The sequence below is a fragment of the Lactuca saligna genome, chromosome 2 (assembly GCF_052625555.1).
Source record: "Lactuca saligna cultivar CGN05327 chromosome 2, ASM5262555v1, whole genome shotgun sequence".
Lineage (NCBI taxonomy): Eukaryota > Viridiplantae > Streptophyta > Magnoliopsida > Asterales > Asteraceae > Lactuca > Lactuca saligna.
Window position 1 is genome coordinate 128,216,752 of NC_136418.1, and position 20,568 is coordinate 128,237,319.

General features: G+C 34.9%; 1 protein-coding gene and 3 non-coding genes across 4 annotated transcripts; 1 reads left to right on the plus strand and 3 right to left on the minus strand.

Annotated features, from left to right (window-relative positions):
• The first annotated feature begins 8,467 nt into the window (after positions 1-8,467).
• On the plus strand, positions 8,468-12,111 carry DPE1 (disproportionating enzyme). Its single transcript, XM_078980157.1, has 16 exons — positions 8,468-9,062; positions 9,343-9,405; positions 9,513-9,601; positions 9,690-9,750; positions 9,837-9,915; positions 10,032-10,168; positions 10,245-10,403; positions 10,468-10,544; positions 10,640-10,779; positions 10,920-10,951; positions 11,056-11,130; positions 11,233-11,305; positions 11,377-11,465; positions 11,581-11,625; positions 11,712-11,864; positions 11,949-12,111. The coding sequence occupies exons 1-16, from the start codon at positions 8,706-8,708 to the stop codon at positions 12,051-12,053; spliced, it is 1,734 nt and encodes a 577-aa protein (XP_078836283.1). The 5' UTR covers positions 8,468-8,705; the 3' UTR covers positions 12,054-12,111.
• Positions 12,112-13,638: 1,527 nt separating this feature from the next.
• LOC145033010 (small nucleolar RNA SNOR75) lies at positions 13,639-13,723 on the minus strand. The gene has a single exon (XR_013677279.1). It is a non-coding gene; the product is annotated as a small nucleolar RNA SNOR75 (small nucleolar RNA).
• A 48-nt stretch (positions 13,724-13,771) lies between these two features.
• LOC145033077 (small nucleolar RNA SNORD14) lies at positions 13,772-13,895 on the minus strand. Its single transcript, XR_013677320.1, has one exon. It is a non-coding gene; the product is annotated as a small nucleolar RNA SNORD14 (small nucleolar RNA).
• A 271-nt stretch (positions 13,896-14,166) lies between these two features.
• On the minus strand, positions 14,167-14,292 carry LOC145033079 (small nucleolar RNA SNORD14). Its single transcript, XR_013677322.1, has one exon. It is a non-coding gene; the product is annotated as a small nucleolar RNA SNORD14 (small nucleolar RNA).
• Between the last annotated feature and the right edge of the window lie 6,276 nt (positions 14,293-20,568).

Sequence of the window (20,568 nt, forward strand, 5' to 3'; positions counted from 1 at the left end):
CACTTACCGCTTGCAGAGTTCGCCTACAACAACAACTGTCATTCCAGCATTGGCGCCCCACCTTTCGAGTTGTTGTATAGGCGGAGATGTCGCACCCCGATTTGTTGGGGTGAGGTCGGACACAGGGTGATGGGGCGGACAAAAGTAGTCTTGCATACTACTGAGAAGATTCAACAGATTAGGCAACGATTGCAAACCGCTCAGAGTCGGCAGAAGAGTTACATCGACAAACGATGATCTGAGTTAGAATTTCAGGTGGGTGATATGGTACTCCTGAAGGTCTCACCCTGGAATGGTGTGATTCGCTTCAGGAAGAGGGGTAAATTGGGTCCCTGTTACATTGGGTCATTCAGGATCATTTCCAGGGTTGGCAAGGTGGCTTACAGGTTAGAGCTACCAGAGGAGTTTAGTCGGATCCACAACACTTTCCACGTTTCGCAGTCACGGAAGTGCATTATGGATCAGCAGGTAGTGGTGTCATTGGATGATATTTAGGTCGATTCTTAGGCATATGCTAATCACTCCTCGGACCATCATAGTTGATCAGGCTATGCCACTCCCATGAATGACCATACATCCCCGAGCTTACTTGTGATATCCAACAATTGTAATACTTTTGTTTTTGTCATTGTGACACTGATTTTAGTATGAATGCAGGCATGCATACTTAGTTAAATATTTTATTATTTAAAAGTATAAACTCTTGGTCAAAGTATTTTAATCCCATTGTATTTATAGTTAGTATATCTTTAATGGGTTGATATACTCAATTCACTATAAACAAAGCTCTGATACCAATCTGTCACACCCCAAAACCAAGAATGCCGGAAACGTTCTGGGGTGGAGGACGTCATGTAAAGTATCACAACAATGTAAAGTAGTAAACAAGAAACAACATCATCCATTGAATTAATAGTATAATTGTAATACAAGTGTGTCCTTTCATAGAATAAGACATGAAAATAAGTAATCAAAATAAAAGACGAGTCTTGACTGCTCCGTCTTCTCAAAACCTGGTCATCGTACCTGTCTACTGGTGACCTGAAAATACAAGTTATTTTGAAAGCGTAGATCAACATTTAAGCTGGTGAATTCATAAGTATTTTAGTCTCATTGATTAGTAAAACTGTAAAGAAAAGACTTGTAAATGTTTGAAGAATTAGTTTGTATAAGTATGAAAACCCTAGAAAATCTCATATTTCCTACTAGTATAAAATGTAGTCTTCTTACAAGACTCGATTGTTTTGAAGGTTTGAACCTCTGAAAAAATGAAGGTTTTTCCCTTGTACAACTATTATTATTAAAATCTAATCTACCTCATCGATTATGTGAATGTGTCACAAAATAAAGGTAATAAGGAAAATAATATAATTATTGAAATCGTATCCTTTTGTACTAGGATAAACATGGTGTGGCAGCTTGTCGAACCGAACAGCCGTAGACATCCGTCGATGTGCATTTTCCTACTGTCGCTAACAGTCGGGTGTAGAATGGTAAGTCTCGTATCGTATGTAGAAGTATCTCTTCATATAGTATGTAATAGTATCTCTTCATATAGTACGTAATAGTATCTCTTCATATAGTATGTAATAGTATCCCTTCATATAGTCTGTAATATATTTGTATAGACTCATGAATGAACTGACTCTTGTGTGATTCCTTGTACTTGGAATAGTAAGTAGTATCTCCTAACTATACCTATTATAGTTACTAGTAATGTATGTGTATAATCGAAAGTATGCCTTTGCTACCCAAAGGTACTGAATTGATTGATAGACGTTTATGTCTATATATGTATACATAATATATAACTAATAGTTAGACGATATTCGGACAAATAACCGATACCCTAAGGCCACATCCAAACAAGGAAAAGGAATTAAAGCGAGCTAGTAGTCCTAAGTCCTTTAAACATTACTTATATAACTATACATATATAGGCATGCAATTGACAATATAAAAGTATAAAATAAGTTTTGTAAAACCTTTGAAAAATTAATAAATAATAATTGATGACTTGATGTCAGTTTATAAAACAATTTAAAAGTAGTTTGTTTGATAGGAACATTTTAGAGTATAAGAAATCCTTTGTTTGAAACATAATTGCAACAGAGTTTGAAAGGAAAGATACAGTATGTAAGATAGTTTGATAAAGAGTTTAACATGTAAAAACGTTTTGAGAAGTCATTTTGAAGTAGTATACTGAGTAAAACAGCTAAAAGTATAGTAAATCCATTTGTATGCTAGTTATTAATCACATGTGATTGATATAATAACTAGTATGATTCAACTTGTATTCCCCCCATTAAAGCATTTAAAAACATTTAAAAGGTTAATTAAGGGGTATGAACTCACCTGTAGTGAGTGGATCGTATGGAAGTGTCGGACAAGGTGCTAGGTGTCAAGTGAAGACTTTAACACACACAATGATCCTAAATACATATAATAACACACATATGTATCCAATTAGTCATTTAACAACTAATTAACTAATTTAAGACATCATAGGACATGAAAACACTTTGATTTTGGTGCTAAAGGTACCAAAGGGTTGCATCTAAAGGTTACATGGCATGACATTGGAGTTTATGGCCCAAGGACCACTCCTTATGGAGTTTACGGCCTAAGGTCATTTCCCCATGAGTTTATGACCGTAAACTCATGGTACTAAGTGCCATTTGGTGATTTAAGGTCTTATAAGTCAAGAGTAAGCATTCTATCTTCAAGTCCAATCCTTAGGAAGCATTAGGGGCACAATATCACCACCTTATAGAGTTTACGGCCTAAGGACCATTTCCTTATGAGTTTACGGCCGTAAAATCTATGTGGACTTGGTTTCTTTGATGTTTAAGGTCCTAAACACTTCAAGGAAGTGATATAGACTAGTGTCCAAGGCTTAGGAAGGGACTAGGGTGCACTTTGCCCCACTTATAAGGGTTTAAGGCCCAAGAACATGCATTGGCCGTAAATACCTTTGATCGTATGATTTATTGGTGTTTTCTAAGTGTAAACAAGTTCAATCAAGTACATAACAAGCTAGGACAAGTGTACTTACAAATACAAGCTTGATTGGGTGTTTAAGGTCCAAGAACACTAGTGTGTGTTCTTGGTGTTTCTTGAAGATCTAAACAAACATGATTTTCATGGATGAAATCAATGTATGAAGCTAGTTAATAAGGTGTATAAACTACTAAAGGGATAGAACACTTACACTTTTGATGATCTAAGGATGGAAAGTTGGTTGGTACTTGAGAGAGAATGGAGGAAAATTAGCCAAAGAAGGAAATAAATGAAAGAAATGGTCAAACTTTGTATATATGGGGTGAGTTTACGGCCCACATGGAGTTTACGGCTGTAAACTCCAATGTGGTGGTCGTGAACTCATGGTATTGGTGTTTTAGGCTCGATCATTGTTCAGTGGTTCTAGCTGGTACTTCCCAGCACTCATTCCTTGAGTGTGTTGGGCTCAGAACACTCAAACGGACTCTAAACAATGCCAAATGTTAGCAGGAGTGGGTCTGACTTAAGGTTGCTTGGACTGGCTTTTAAAGCAAAAAATTTTCGGGTTGTCACAGTTAACTATTGGACTTCTGGGGTATTTTGGCAAAATATGAGCATGGTGGGGGCATTTAGTCAAGAAGGTCATGATGGGTGTTAACTTATTATTTATGGTGTGATAGTGTGGGATTCTGAGGAGATAGCAGTTCGAAATTTGCAGTACTTCAGCACTACCTGCGAGGTGAGTTATCCTCACTATATCAATAGGGTCTAAGGCACCAAGGTCGACCCTTTATGGCTTTTATTCGGTTATGGCATGATATGTTTATTGATTACATCGTGGTAGTTAGGGTGGTGATATGCTTATGTGTAGCAACCTGGTAGGTCAGTGTCTGATTATAGGATGATGTTGTGTTAGTGACCAGTTAAGTCTGTATCCCGGTTATTGGGATGTTTCTATGATTAGTGATCTGTTAGATTGGTTTGACTGTTATATGATATGAGATAGCGTATGATATTTATGTGCACATGTTTGTTTGATTGGGGTTGGATTGAGGCGGTCCTGCTTTGTGCTGAAGGCCAACATACCTAGTGAGCGGTCCGGATAGGTTGTAGGCCCTACGAGGCAGTCCAGTCATGCCGAAGGCTCAGGAGCGGTCTAGATAGGTTGTAGGCCCTGCAAGGTAGTCTAGTCAGGCTGAAGTCTCATTATGCATGTTGATTTGTATTTGTGGATGTGATATGATTATGGTTATATGAGGTTGGTATTTTGGGGGAACTCACTAAGCTTTCAGGCTTACAATTTCACTTTATTATTTCAGGTACATCAGGGTATCGCAGCAAGGCGAAGGCATGATCGTACATTTCCTCATGATTTGTTTATGTTTTTGGGAAAACTCTGATAATATGCATTTTGAAAACAAAGTTGTAATGATTTTAATGGTTTGAAGTGTTTTAAAAGTTCAAAATTGTCTTGAAAATTTTGGGTGTTACAATTTATCTGCAAGGAATATTCCAGATGCCCTAGAATAACCTATAATTCATCCACCACCTTCCAAGGAAGGTTTTAGACTCTCTCTTGTTCAACTATTGAACAATTACACTTTAACCCTTGCACTTTAAACAACTAGTCTCTTTCTTTCTCGCTTTCTCTTTCTCACTCTCATCCTATTCAATTACTAGGTTTGAGGGCAACCCAAAAGGACTTTGCTAATAATTCAAGATTATACTAATTTAGTTATTGGATTATACACCTAATCTAATAGTCTCCCAATTGGATAAGCTTAAAACTAAATTACTGGTATCACTTCTAAATTAAAAAGTAAAGAGTGCTTCCATAACAACTGCCTAACTCTGAAATTAATAGATATTGGTCCTAAGATAAGTGATCAAATATTCCTATGTTCTTATAGATGTCGTACGAATATGAGATATGGATTATAATCAATCTTATTGTCCAAGTTTTGTTTCCTGATTTCCTGATTTGTGGTGATGACATAAGACTTCAAATTGAACACGTCAATTGAGTCTTGACTGGGCCCAACACTATAAGTCAACACCAAATCACCGAGAGGCCCATGTATATCGCTTTTCCCGTTAAGGCAAAATAAACGAATACGACTTGACTCGTATGCTTGTATCTTTTACTCACCAAATCGCACATGACACTACGTTTTATAACATCATGTTACCAATGAGTTTTCGCAATACCAATGTATAAACAACTTGTGAAATATAATTCATATATCTCAGTTTTAAGAATATAAGATATTATTGTCTCATAATTACCCGTGATATAATCCATGAAGTAATTCTCTGAGCGTGGGTTAATCTAATACTTAAATCTCCATTTCTAAGTACTCGTGAATGTTGTAGCAAAACAATTGTTATGTCTAACTCCCTTAGACAATCTACAATCCAATTCATGACAGTCTTAACTCACTACAGTACACTACTTACTTCCCAAAGTATGAGCGACTGTGGAGTTTGAATAATTAAATTATTTGGAAAGTAAAACATGCAAAGTGAAGCACAATAATAAACTAATTAATCATGGTCTCAAAACTTGAGAGTGAACACCACCACTCCCATCTCCAGATAGTGAGTAAGATATCTCGTCTCATGCGACTTCAGTTGCCGTGACGCGTAGGCTATCACCCATCCTCTCTGCATGAGGACCGTCCCTAAACCTGTGATGGATGCATCACAGAACACCACAAAATCCTCCACTCCCTACGAGAGTGTCAAGACTAGAGCCTCGCACAAACGCTGACGGAGAGTCTCAAACGCCCTCTGTTGTTCAGGGGCCCACCGGAAATCCACCCCCTTCCTTGTCAGACGAGTGAAGGGTACTGCAATCTTAGAGAAATCCCGAATAAACCTCCGGTAGTACCCTGCTAAACCCAGAAAACTCCTGATGTCCAAAGGTGACCTCGGCACCTCCCACTGCATGAGTGCCTCGATTTTGGCCGGATCGATCAAAATCCCCTCCTAGTTAACGAGATGTCCGGGGAACTGGACCTTTCGCAACTAAAACTCACACTTAAAGAACTTGGCATATAGTCGTTTTCGTCTTAGAACTCCCAACAACTCCCTGAGGTGCTCCTCGTGGTGCTCTTGGGTCTTGGAATACACCAAGATATCATCTATGAACACAATGACCAAGCGATCAAGCATCGGTCAGCAGACCCGATTCATCAGGTCCATGAATACTGTTGGCGTGTTGGTGAGCCCAAATGGTTTCATGAAAGTAAAAACTTGATTTCTTGAAGGGAAATTAAAACCCAAATCTCCTTCTTCTTCAAAGTTTAATGATTTTGAGGAAATATAGAATGGTATTAAAATACGTACCCAAAATCAAAATAAAAAAATAAGTAAATCGACTCGATCAGCAGAAATATAAGGAAGGTAGGCACTATTCAACGATTACATGGTCAAAATCCTCGGAAGATAAGGATAGTTATTATTAGGATTTGTTGTATTGAGTTTTTCAAATGTCGACCAAAATAAGATTCATGAATTGGTAATGCATAAATTCATTATACAACTTGCATTTGATATTGTACCTCTTAAAATTCAACATTTGAGGTTAAATGTTTATTAAGGTATATATATATATATATATATATATATATATATATATATATATATATATATATATATATATATATATATATATATATATAGAGAGAGAGAGAGAGAGACGTGTTTTTTTCGTCTTTTATACATATGTTCCACCCCCCCCAACCACAATCTTTATGGTTTGCATCTACGATAACTCCCACTGGAAAATTCACTAACCGGAGGAATCGACCTACTTCGCTCCAGTAAGACCATCTCCCTATAGGGACCGTTATCATCATCATTTAGGTGGGTTGGTAATCGAATGATGACCACTCTAGCAGTTAAAACAACGATGACGTTAACAAAATAGTAAGGTTCTTGAAGCCTGTTTGTATCGGTCAAACGATATGATTCGATCTTGAAAACACCAATTCTTCAATTCTAACAAGGGGACGAGAGTGGTATTACTAACGAAAAGATGATGTAAAGGGGTTTTGATACATTGAAATTTCTCTACCAGCAAGGGTAAATTAATCTTTTTCAAGGATTTAATGACTTTAACTAGATGGAGTTAAGGTCAAGGACGAATGGCGTAAGGAAAGCAAATTGTAGGAGCAACCATGTTACAAAATCAATATTCAGACCAATAGTTTTAGTTTGGTCAAACCAGTCGGGGACCAAATATGTAATTTACTTTTTCTCCTTAATAAATAAAATTAATTTTGTCACATGTCACTCTCTCATTAACTTGGACACATGTCATTTTTTTGTATTTTTGATTAAATGTTTTTTCCATTTGTCATTTTCTTAGGCTATGTTTGGCGTACTAGCTGAAAAGATGATTGTTAGTTGAAAAGCTAGCTGTTAAATAAAAAGCTAGTTGATAGCTGAAAAGCTAGCTGATAAAAAATATCGTTTGGTAAAACAAGCTAAAATATATAAAATTACATAAAGGGACATGTAAGAATATGTGTTTCTATAATTAATTAAGAGGTGTATTTGGAAAATTTTAAAAAAGCTCCTAAAAAGCTAGTATAAGGCTATGTTTGGCGTACTAGCTGAAAAGCTAGTTGTTAGCTGAAAAGTTGACTGATAGCTGAAAAGCTAGCTGTTAAATAAAAAGCTAGCTGATAGCTGAAAAGCTAGCTGATAAAAAATAACGTTTGGTAAAAACTAGCTGAAATATATAAAATTACATAAAAAGACATGTGAGAGTATTTGTTTCTATAATTAATTAAAGGGTATATTTGGAAATTTTTAAAAAAACTCATAAAAAGCTAGTCTAAGTAGTTTTTGAAAAAGCTAGCTTATAAGCTACTTTTTAGCTTACCAAACTCGACAACATAAAAAAGCTTGAAAAATAAACTAGCTTATCAGTTAGCTGTGGCGCGCCAAACACAACCTAAGTAGTTTTTCAAAAAGATAGCTTATAAGCTACTTTTTGGTTTACCAAACACAACAACAAACTCAAAAAATAAGCTACTTTATCAGCTAGCTGTGACGTGCTAAACATAGCCTTATATTTTTATCTTTTCTTAATTAACATATAATATTTAAATCTCGATTAATAATTGTCTTAATTGAAAATTACCAATAAATTACAATATTAGTTCTCATATTGTATTTAATATGTTTCTTTTTAAATTTTAAATTTAAAATCTAAAATTTCACATTTAAATAAAATTTTCTTTAGATTTTTATATTTAATTTTTGTTTTAGAACCTACTAATCTCACACCTAATTAAAAAATATTTTACCTATCGTTATCTTTTAAATAATATATTATCTGGTGTTAGACCAAATATTTACCAATTTATTATTTATGCAATTTATGTATGTATAAATTCATAAAAGATCAATCTAAATAAGCAAGTAGACGATGATTTATTACTATCAACGCATAAATCGAAAAAAATGTGCATCTCTTTGCGTAAACAAGTGTTTTTCAAGTTCTATCCCTGTTTAGAGAATCAATGGTGGTATTGCGGTGCATCCAATTTTCGCTCAGTTTCATGTGAACTCCACATGCTTCCTGCTTGCCCTCTGCCTAAACCCACTCTCCCATGTAATCAACCACCTCAACCCACCCAATCTTCCGCAGATAACACCAATTTTCACTCAAAACTTGCATCTCCAGAGCAACAATGGCGGTTCATTCTCTCTCAATATTGCCTCTCCTACCATCCCATCCGAAATTGAGCAACTTCGTTACCAACAATTCCTTCTCCCCGCTTCGTTTTCTGCAGAAAACAATCACAACTAGGCACATTCGTAATCTCTCCGTCACATCCGCTATGTCAGTTGACGCATACGCCGTCGGTGAGGACTTGCCGGTGGACTACGCGGATTGGCTTCCGAAAGCTGAACCTGGTGATAGGAGAAGAGCGGGAGTGCTTCTTCACCCGACTTCCTTTCCTGGACCCTACGGCATTGGAGACCTCGGTGATCAGGCTTTTCAGTTCATAGATTGGCTTCATGAAGCTGGTTGCTCACTTTGGCAGGTCCAAATTTACTGCGTAAATTATATTTCTGTATTGCCTATAGTTATTTTGTAGCAATTGATTGTATAACTAAGCTCAACAACTTTGAATTTGGATATAAAACTTGTCACATCTCCCCTAAATTGACATTTAGAAGTATTAGGTTCGGCATCCAAAACCTTAATGCATGCTCCATTTCCAACTCTACTTTCTTCTATTGTATCGCTTGAATATGCTCCATTCTGATTGAATCCCGAATCAGGTGTACGTGATTCTAAAATGTTCCTTTTTGTTGATGCAGGTTCTCCCACTTGTTCCACCAGGCAGGAAGGCTAACGAGGAGGGATCCCCATACTCAGGCCAGGTGATAAAGCAAACATTAATCCATGGAATGTTTTCCATGATGCATCTAGATTATATGTACTTTCCTGAAATAGCAAAACGATAAATGTTGCAAATGCTCACTTCCAGGATGCAAATTGTGGTAACACACTCTTGATATCCCTCGATGAGCTTGTTAAAGATGGTTTGTTAATGAAAGAAGAGCTTCCTGAACCACTGTAAGATCCATTGATTCAGTGAGGTGAATGCAATTCTTATATTTACTCTCTTGATGTCTATTCCTTCATCACTATAGCATTTGTTCAGGGACTCAGATCGTGTAAATTATGATACTGTTGCTTCCATAAAGGATCCTTTGATAGCCAAGGTAAAGTGTCAAGAAAAAAGTAGTTTGTCTTTACATGTAATTTGGTCTGAACTAAATTTGATGTTCATCTTCTTTTTTCTGTTTAGGCTGCAAAGAGACTCATTTCAAGTGAGGGGCATCTCAAAAGACAGCTTGAAATTTTCCAAAAAGATCCTGATGTTGCAAGTAAGATATCCTTCTATAAGCTATTAGGGCAATTCTTGTATATATATAAATCGAGCATGTGAAATGTGACATGTAACTTGTATATGTAATAATGTAAATCCTCATTGCATTGATAGGTTGGCTAGAAGATGCAGCATATTTTGCAGCCATTGATGACACTTATAACACATATAATTGGTATGATTGGCCTGAACCTTTAAAGAATCGCCATCTTTCTGCATTAGAAGACATTTACCAAAGTAAAAAAGATTTTGTAAGTCTTCAACATTTCCTTTTCAATGCATTTCCTTTTTGTAACTTCACCTGATTTTTTTACTTTCTATACCCAGATCGACATTTTTATCGCACAACAGTTCTTATTTCAAAGACAATGGAAAAACATTCGCCATTATGCACAAACGAAGGGAATAAGCATAATGGGAGACATGCCTATTTATGTTGGTTATCACAGTGCTGATGTTTGGGCTAACAAGAAATACTTTTTGCTCGTAAGTCCTAATTACAAATTTACCCTTTTTTTTTTTCATTTTTGACAATCTGTTTGTGTTTCAGAACAGGAAAGGGTTCCCGGTTTTGGTTAGTGGTGTTCCCCCTGATGCATTTAGTGAAACTGGTCAACTTTGGGACAGGTTTGTTAGAATGAATTTCTACAAAAAAAATATAATGGTAATAAACATTTTTAATTTATTACTTAATGTTAAATAACATTTTTTTTACATGGAAGCCCTTTATATGACTGGAAAGCAATGGAAGAAGATAAATTTTCATGGTGGGTAAACCGTTTACAACGTGCACAGGATTTATTTGATGAGTTCAGAATAGATCACTTCAGGGGATTTTCTGGCTTTTGGGCTGTTCCTTCTGGTGACTTATCTTTTTATAAATAATAACAAGAAAGTTATTATTATTTTATTTTTTTATCCCAATGTCATTTTGTAATGAAATACTATAATTATTCTTAACTTGATCCATGTTATAATAACACTAGTATTTTTGTTTTACAGAAGCAAAAATTGCCACTTTGGGTAGATGGAAGGTAATGATGTTTGTGTGGATAAAGTGTTGTATACATCAGTAAAATGACAATTTTACCCTTGTACTACAACAAACTCTCTAAGTGATTGTTTTTGTTGATAGTAGGTGGGACCAGGGAGTTCTTTATTCGATGCAATTTTTAGAGCTGTTGGGAAGATCAACATCATAGCAGAAGACTTGGTATGAAATTGTTTTCATTAATTTTTAAACAACAGATAAAAAGAAACATTAATTATATAAAAAAAAAAAAAAAAAAAAATTAAATCTGTTTGGGAATGACAGGGAGTTATAACAGAGGATGTAGTCCAGCTCAGAAAATCCATTGGTGCACCTGGGATGGCTGTTCTTCAGTTTGGTACTACTAAATCATTATTCTCTTATTTCCATAATTTATATTTTATAAAATATTTTGTTTACAAATAATAGGTTTTGGAAGTGATTCAGCAAACCCTCATTTGCCTCACAATCATGAGCAAAATCAAGTTGTATATACCGGAACTCACGATAATGACACGGTGATTTTGATTTTCTACTCATCAAAGACCAAAAAATAGCATTGTGTACTTTCACCTAAATAATATATTAAAATGATTTTTCACTTTTTTTTTTTTTTTTTTTTTTTGAGATAAGATACGAGGTTGGTGGGATGCCTTGCAGCAAGAAGAAAAATGCAATGTGAGGGAGTGTTTTTAAATTTCACCGCTGCAATTTTATATAATTATTTCTAAACAAGAATCTTGAGTTTTATTTATTTATTTCAGGTGCTTGAGTATTTATCAATTTCTGTGGATGATGATATTTCATGGGCTTTAATCCGGGCTGCCTTGTCTTCAGTAGCCCAAACTTCAATCATTCCAATGCAGGATATTCTCGGGTTGGGGAGTTCTGCTAGAATGAATATTCCAGCAACACAGGTAATAAAATAAGTATTTTTTTCTTTGTTTTTCATTTATTTAACCAAAATCTGGTATATGATATTTTTTTCAATATGAAAACAGTCTGGAAATTGGGGTTGGAGGATACCAAATTCTATGAGTTTTTCAAGTATGGAAACAGAAGCAAAGAAGCTAAGGGATATGCTTTTGATGTACGGACGATTATGATTACTTTTTTTAGGTTTGATGTCTGCAAAGGGTTTAGTTTTTATTTTTTGTTTTATAATTTTTTGGTTTTTCAGTTGCATAACAATAAAAAATAACTACCAAATAAATTCACAAGACACAAAGAACAAGAAGTTAAACATGATAATGTTTTTGTTATCATGTTTGTTGAATTAAACATGATAACAAAAACATTATCATGTTTTAGTTGGGTTGTTAAAAATCTAGAAATAACTGGATCAGCTAAAAACAAAACATAAAGTCCCGACGTTTGCCGATCTACCACCCCAAACCTAACTTCAATGTTAACAAAATAATATCTTTTTGGCACTTCATAATTTGACCACAACATTTTTTGAACTTATCATTTTGGTCCCTGCCTCACGTCTCTCATACAATCGTGATTGTGACCTACCGATTCATTCTAAAAGGAGTAAATTACACGAATGGTCCCTATGGTTTAGAGTATTTGCACGTTTGGTCTCTAACTTATTTTTTTAACTCAGAAGGTCCCTACTGTTTGTTTTTGTTACGCGCTTGGTCCCTATCTTACCTAAAAAAGACTATTATGCCCTTGATTTTTTTAATTTATTTAAATAAACATACCCCTAATCCCACCCCTAATCCCACCTCCTCACCTTATCTCACCTACCCCATCATTTTTTTCTCTTTAAATAATAGTCTTTTTAGATAAGACAGGGACCAAACATGTAACAAAAATAAACAGTAGGGATCAAACACGTAACAAAAAGAAACCATAGGGACCTTCCGAATTAAAAAAATAAGTTAGGGATCAAGTACACAAATTACCCCAAACCATAGGGACCATTCGTGTACTTTACTCTTCTAAAAGTTTTGCCATTTATTCAGAAATATTTTGTTAAATCAATTAAATAAAGTTTTGAATTGGTTTAACTTTTATTCTTTTCTAAATATATGTCGATCTACTACACCATTGTTAGTGGAAAAGCAATAATTTTGGATTGGCTTCTAAGGTTAGGCTACCCACTACAAAATATTTTGAATTGAATTGGTTAGTGTAAATGTCCTCATAACATTATACACACAGAATATAGATACAACACCCAAAAACCAAAGTAATACAGTATTTAAAACGTGAACAAAAATTAGAATCGCTTATAAATTTCTTCAGCATACATGAATATAGAAAAAATCATAATAAAAATAATCACAATTCCTTAATTATTAAGGAACTTTATATTTAGTACTACTAACAAAACAACAAACATGACCGCATCTTGCAACTAACATATACCAGTCTAGAACTGATAATAAGTGTGGCTTTCATAAAATCTTCCAACATATACCAAAGCCTCCGACAGTTTATGGCTTCCTTACAATCTTGCAACCTATTCAAGAACTACAACAAACAGTTTATTCAAGAAATACAAAGGCCAAAACTGATTTCATCAAAGTTCTAACGTTACTGATGTGCAATGCAAACAAATTTCAAATCATACAAATTCTAAACTTCATTTAGACGGATAACATAAACGTAATAAAGTTTATTAAAATGCATAGAAAACAGAATAAAATCAATTAAAAAAATTGAGTATTATCGAAGGGTTTCTCTCAGACAAATGCCTCGATTGGTCTTCATGATGAATGGAATGGATATATCAGACTCGTCATCTATGAAATCATCACTGAGAAACCCACAATAAATATAAATAATTTATAATTTATAAAAAAAAAATTAAAACTTCAGACATCCAAGGAAGGGAAAAAGCAGCATTAACTCTCAAGCCTGGCGAAGGCGAAAGTTCTTAGGCGGCCACTGCGAATGTCTCTGAGAAACAAGCCTTTGGATTATCATCATCAGTTCCAATATCAATTCTAACTATAAATAAAATCAAAAACAACTAATAAACTAATTTGGATTAAAAAAAAACAAGATCTCCCACCCATAAATGATCAGCAACTTGTAAATTCAGTCAGACTAATGATTTGAAATTCAGGGAATATCATTCCAATCCAAAATCAATAGGATATTTGCCAAAGGGGTAGAAAACAGCCAATTGAGAAAAAAATAAGAGTAATTAAGAAAATGAGATAAAATACGATTTGAGAAGTGTGGATATGAAGATTCGCGGGGGATCTCAGACATCCAAGGAAGGAAAGTAGCAACACGAGCTCTCAAGCCTGGCGAAGGCGAAAGCTCAATCAGGCGGCCACTGCGAATGTTCATGAGAAACAAGCCTTGAATTTTTCATCATCGATAACCGCCGCATTATACAATCGACGGAAAAGAAAACAGATTAATGCGATGAAATCAGAACAATTGTTGGTGTTGGGATTTAGGAATGACTGTATCAGGATGTGAGTGACGGTAACAATGGTGGTGTTATGTTGTTATATAGAGGAGGTTTTGCGAATTAGGGTTTATGAGTCGCCTCTTGTTCCGTTTCTTTCTTTTGAGCGGATGGACTAGGGTTTATGAATATACATTAGACCGAGGGTTTTTTTTTTTTTTTCACAAACTTCAAAACTGGCACCTGTAGTTTTGAAACGTGGCGGTATGTGGACAATTTTTAAAAGGTAAAATGAATTAAAAAGGTAACCAAATTTTGAAAGTGTTAAAAAAATATGATTGTTGTTTTTTTAGTATAAAAAAATACTATTAAAGTATATTTTTTTGTATACGAAATACCAATGAAGTATACATGTGTTCAAATAAAACTTTGTGTTAACCGTTATCTCAGGTAAACAGAAAAATGATCTAAAAGGGTAATAAAGTTTTAAAATGTTCAAAAAATATCATTGTTTTTTAGTACAAAAAGTATCATTGAAGTATACCACTTATACATAGAATACCGACAAAGTACACATTTTAGTGTAAAATAAAATATCATTGTTTTTTTAGAACACCTTTTGTTAACTTGGTTGTTTCCGGATTGTGTAGAACACGGTCATCGGAGATCATTCACCGTTGTACTGCTTTTCACTGGTTGTGCACTCTCTTTCATTCCCCCGCTCGATCAATTTGTATCTAAATACAATCACAGAAAAACACATAACTAAGACTCCATCAATTAGGATGCGAGTGGTTCAAGCGCTCCAACACATATTCTTCTCTCTATGTTGACTACAAATTGTCATCAAATCAACCACATGATATTGAGTGTACCTAATCATTCATCTCTCACTGGTCACAAAGAATTAAACGCGACTCCTACTCTCTACATTCACATTTAGGAATTCTCAAGACATAACGTCACACCCATTTCTCCTTTGTGTCTCTCTTGTGCCGCAACACTAATAAGCGGCTAACATTGATGTATAATACGTGTATTTATGTAATGTATATATGTTTTAGATTTAAAGGATATCATGCGATCTACAATAAGGAACGTTTAACTAATGTTATTACCCACATACTTCACATGTTACTATAAGAACGATCGAGTGAGGAAATGAAAGAGATTGCACAACTGTTGTGAATTGATATGACGGTGCATGATCTCCGGTGACTGTGCTCTACATAATATGATAACAACGAAGTTAACAAAAAGTGTGATATTTTATGAACATTTTGGAAACTTCGTTACACTTTTAAGTCATTTTTCTGTTTACGTGCAGTAACCGATTACCACCAGGTTTTATTTGAACAAATGAGTACTTCGTTGGTATTTTGTGTACAAATAATAACTTTAATGGTCTTTTTTGTACTAAAAAACAACAATGGTATGTTTTGAACATTTAATAATCGGGTAACCTAATAGTTACCTACAATAGTCGGTTCAATGGTATTTTGTGTATTAAAAAAAACAACAATGGTCTTTTTTGTACATTTTCGAAACTTTATTACATTTTTAAGTCATTTTCCATTTTAAAAACATTTGTAACACCTGATTTCTGATACGCATTTAATTATAATTTATTTATTTTTGTAGAGCTACTCGACGAGTTAAGAGCCCCATACTCGTCGATTAGAAACAAGAATGGACGCAGGGTTTTAAGCAGTTTACTCGACGAGTTGAGAGCCCGCAACTCGGCGAGTAGGCCTACCAGAGTGAAACCCTAATTTCGGGGTTTTGCACCCTATTTAAGCATCTTAATCCCTACCTTATGGCCTTATTTCCAACCTCCAAGTCCTAAACCTTAATCCACAAAACCCTAGAGCATTTTGTGAGTGTGCGAGCCATTCTTGAGTGATATTATGTGTTCTTGAAGATAGAAGAAGAAGAATGAGCTAAAACGTTCAAGGAGAAGATAGTAGATCCAGAAACTTTCTTCCATCCTCAACATTTTATGGTAATAAAGTCTCTAATTTGGCTATTAGCTCATTAGATCTCTCTAGTTCCATTTTACGAGAGTTTTGGTTCAAGAACCTTGATATTTGTGATATGGACGTCCCATGTGGCTTACCTTTCAGATCTGGGATCTAGAAGAGGTTTCATGGCATAAAGGTGCAAACTTTATGACCATGGAAGCCCCATGCAAGCTTAAATATGTTGTTATGGCCTTCTAAGCCCCTAAAGGGCATGCATGGAAGTAAAGTCTAAGACTTTACGTGTTCAAATGATATTCTAGGCCTAGATATATGTTAGTATCTTTAGCTTGGAGTAGTATGGCTTTTGGACCAAGATTCATGTCCTAAATAACTAGGGTTTGAACTAAACCCATTAAGAAGGACTATTAATGGGTAAAGTTGGAAATTTTACCCTTAAGAAATTGTTTTCATCATGTAGAAGAAGTATGTGTTCGGTTATGAGCATTCTAACACTCCTAAGTGTACATGCAACCCTAAATACCTTGATCTATGTTTTCTCTATTATACATGCAAATATGAACATCCAAGGTATTATCCTAATCTAGCATACAAAATAATGGATATAACAAGATAGAATACATACCTTTTTCATGTAGAAAGTCTTCATGAAGCTTGAGTGCCTAGTGCCCCAAGTGTGACACCTCAAATGGTTCACACAACACCAAATACACTTGGAATAACTTGAGAGAATTCGACACTTCATGAAAATCGGCTAGCCCTTTCTTACTCTCACTAGTGGCCGATTTTGATCAAGAATAAGATGTTTATATAGTGTTACAATTAGGGTAAACCCTAATTGTCATGATTTTCCATTTCCTTGGATCCATGGATTCAAATACACCATGGAGCATCCATGGACCATCCTATGGGTTTTAGCCCAACTTGATTATCCATGGAGCATTAGCCCACTATACAAGTATGGATGATTTACACAATCAACCCATATATTTAATTAGTCTTCTTTTGATCACTTAATTAATCCTAGATTAATTCTTGATCAAAACTAATTAAATAATATCATTATTCTTATTATTAATATACTAGAACTTATAATATATTAATAACCATAAGTGTCTTATTTCTCTCATTATAGTCTATCCAAGTGCATGATGCCATGCAACCCAAATGGACCATATCGGGTCGGGTCAAGTCTTACCAATTATAGTTATGGACTTAGACATTAATCCAACAGTCTCCCACTTGGATAAGTCTAAAACTATTATTGCGTATGACTTCAGGAACCAACTGGAAATCGTTGCTCTCAAAAGCTTCTGTCGAACTCTGACCTTGTCGATAAACGTTGACCTTTGTCAATGACTTGTCCATTAGATAAGGGATCATATATTCCTCTATTCTAGATATCATATGGACTGAGACATGGATTATAATCATTCTCTCTGTCCATTTGTTGTTTCCCGATTTCCGATTTATGACGACTGACTAATTGAACAAATCAAATCAGTCCTGGCCCGGCCAAGCACTTCCATTTGTCATCATCAAATCATCGAGGGGCCCACAGATATCGCTTTTATCCTGAAGGTAAAAGGAATGGATAAACTTCGACTCATATGGCTTGTTCTACTACTTGTTGAATCATACACAAAGACACGTTTTATAGCACCGAGTTACCAAATGCGGTTTCGTGCAATCAATGTACAACCAACTCATAGTAACAACTCATATCTCTAGGTTTGAAGAATATAAGATATTATCGTCTCATGATCACTCGTGATAAAATCCATGAAGTGATTCCAATGAGCGCGGGTTGAATCCAATACTCATAACTTATGAGTACTCATGAGTGTTGTAGCTATTTGTCCGACACCTTAGACCTTTACAAGCCAACCCATGACAGTCTTAATTCATATCTACTTCCAACATATGACTGACTGTGGATGGTTTGAATAACTTAGTCATTCCGGAAGAATAACCTAGTTTATTCTGGAAGTCAAAACATGCAAAATGAAACACAAGAATAATTGAATCCAATATGGTATCAAAACCTATGAACATAAATAAAACACCTTTTATTTATCACCATATGATTACACATTATTCATTGTATACTGTTTCAGCTATCAACTTTATTCTTGAATTTAAAACAATAGTTGTCCCATGCTCCAAGCATGTACACTATGTTTTTCTAAACACTAGTCATGCCATACACCAAGTATGCACACTATGTTTGTCTATGATCTTTACTTTGTGAACTAGATCCATTGAACATAACTTCACACTCCCAAATCCTTGCTGTAAATACAAGAATTCCAAATTCATGTCATTTACTAAAATCTGTTAGACTCTAAACTTATATACATTGATCCTCTTGTAATGATTATGCACAAAGTCAGAAAGACTTGGCAACAATCATTACAGAGTATTCCAAAGGAGATCAATTCCTTGGAAACATCCTTCTTGCCTTAAGTTTCCTTGATCTTACACAGATTGAAATTTCTGACTTTGAAACATTTCCAGATTCATTTTGACTATAACTTTTGAACAAGAGTTGCCTCCTTACAGATTATGTCAATATGGTCCTTCCAAAATTATCACTATACTTCCAATTGTCCTTGACAAACCAATCTTTGGTAAACCTTAGATTGTCCTCGACAATTGTTTAATCCTTTTAGTCATATCCAGTTCTAAACCTTTTCCCATCTTAATACCCCAGACATTTGGAAACTTTTAGAAAGGATGAATATAGCACATGTAATCGAACCTATATCCGAATCATATGGGACACGATTCATGATGTCTCACATAAAGACTAAACCAGTCTTTTGCTATAACATTTCCATTTCTATTTGCCAAGTTCTCATAATTCAGATTATGAAAAGGGATGCCGTAATCATAATCGAATTTTAGAACGCAAATAATGGACCCATATACAGAATTTCCTTATGTTGAGCCATTCCAACATGAAATTCATATATATCCTTGACTAAATGATTAAAACCTCACGATTTAAGCTTATAGATTTGAGATGAAGTATAATTTCCTCTCCCTTAATTATAGCAAGACAATTTTTTCCCAATTGAAACCTTTTGTTTTCTATAATTAACATTGCTAACTTGCAATCTATATCATAATTATCATGCTCCCACTAACATGATGATTATTAGCATAACACTTATGCTCCCACTAGCTTTGACATGTACTCAAAAATCAGCTGGACTTCTACAAATCAATACTTTATTGACTTTCTTACCAAAGTTCAGATTTCTGACACTTGATTGTTTTGATAGAACTTTATCAAAATCATACACCTTCCCTTAGATAGCACACTCGTGTGTCTACACAATTATGAAGAGGGATGCCGTAATCATAATGGTTAGACCTTTTTGCCACTTCTCACAAGTCCAGGTTAGTGTGCCGGTAAACCACACACGCTCCACTAACGACTTTGAGAATGCAAATATCACAATTGCTATCTAACTAAAATCTACTTAGTGAAAGTGTTTCCTCACCATCATTTTCATGAATCGGATAGAAACCTTATGACACTTAGATTTATTGGTGTATGTGTTCTTATCCATGTGAATTGTCAAAACCATAGTCACAAGACAAGGATAATGACAAATCCAAACTCATATGGACTGAACTCAATCTTAATTTCTTGCCACCTGGCAGCTCAAGGGTCTTCCATTGCTTCCAAGTTGTTGTGCAACCAATTGAGAACTCTAAGAACTCAACTTTAACTGGAATGGGCACAAACTATGTCAACACGATAGGTTATAAACCTCAAGTCGTGTGCTAGTGAAGAACTTTAGGTTTTATTCTTGATTAGTTCTTGATACTTTCAAGACTCCCACTGTCCTCTTGACCTATAAAACTCTCTTGTCAAATATTCAAGGGATAGTGCGGATTCTTTATAAAGACAAACGCTTCACACAATTGGCCTAAGTTGGTCTTTGTTTTATCCAAAACATCACAACTTACCAATTTCAAATGTACAAGAGTAGAAAACTTTTACTCTTACATTTGACAAGTGTTTTAAACCTTCTTTGAGACATGTCACTCAAGTCACAATCTTGGAGTATGACTCTAAGACTTGTATTGGAACGAAGTATGACTCATCTTCTTGATTTAACCATTTCAACAATTCAAGATCCCTTCTTCTTAGTCATAAGAATGCGCTAAGACTTCCTTAGAGAACTAATTTTGATATGGTTTCTTAATCATTAAGATGATCACAAAACTGATACTAAAGTACTCTCGCATTTT

What these genes read in the sequence shown, in the direction of transcription:
- DPE1 (XM_078980157.1), top strand. Translation starts at nt 8,706, where the DNA reads ATGGCGGTTCATTCTCTCTCAATATTGCCTCTCCTACCATCCCATCCG. An exon ending in CTGGTTGCTCACTTTGGCAG is followed by an intron (nt 9,063 to 9,342) that starts GTCCAAATTTAC and finishes TTGTTGATGCAG; the next exon opens with GTTCTCCCACTTGTTCCACC. An exon ending in ACAAGAAATACTTTTTGCTC is followed by an intron (nt 10,404 to 10,467) that starts GTAAGTCCTAAT and finishes TTTGTGTTTCAG; the next exon opens with AACAGGAAAGGGTTCCCGGT.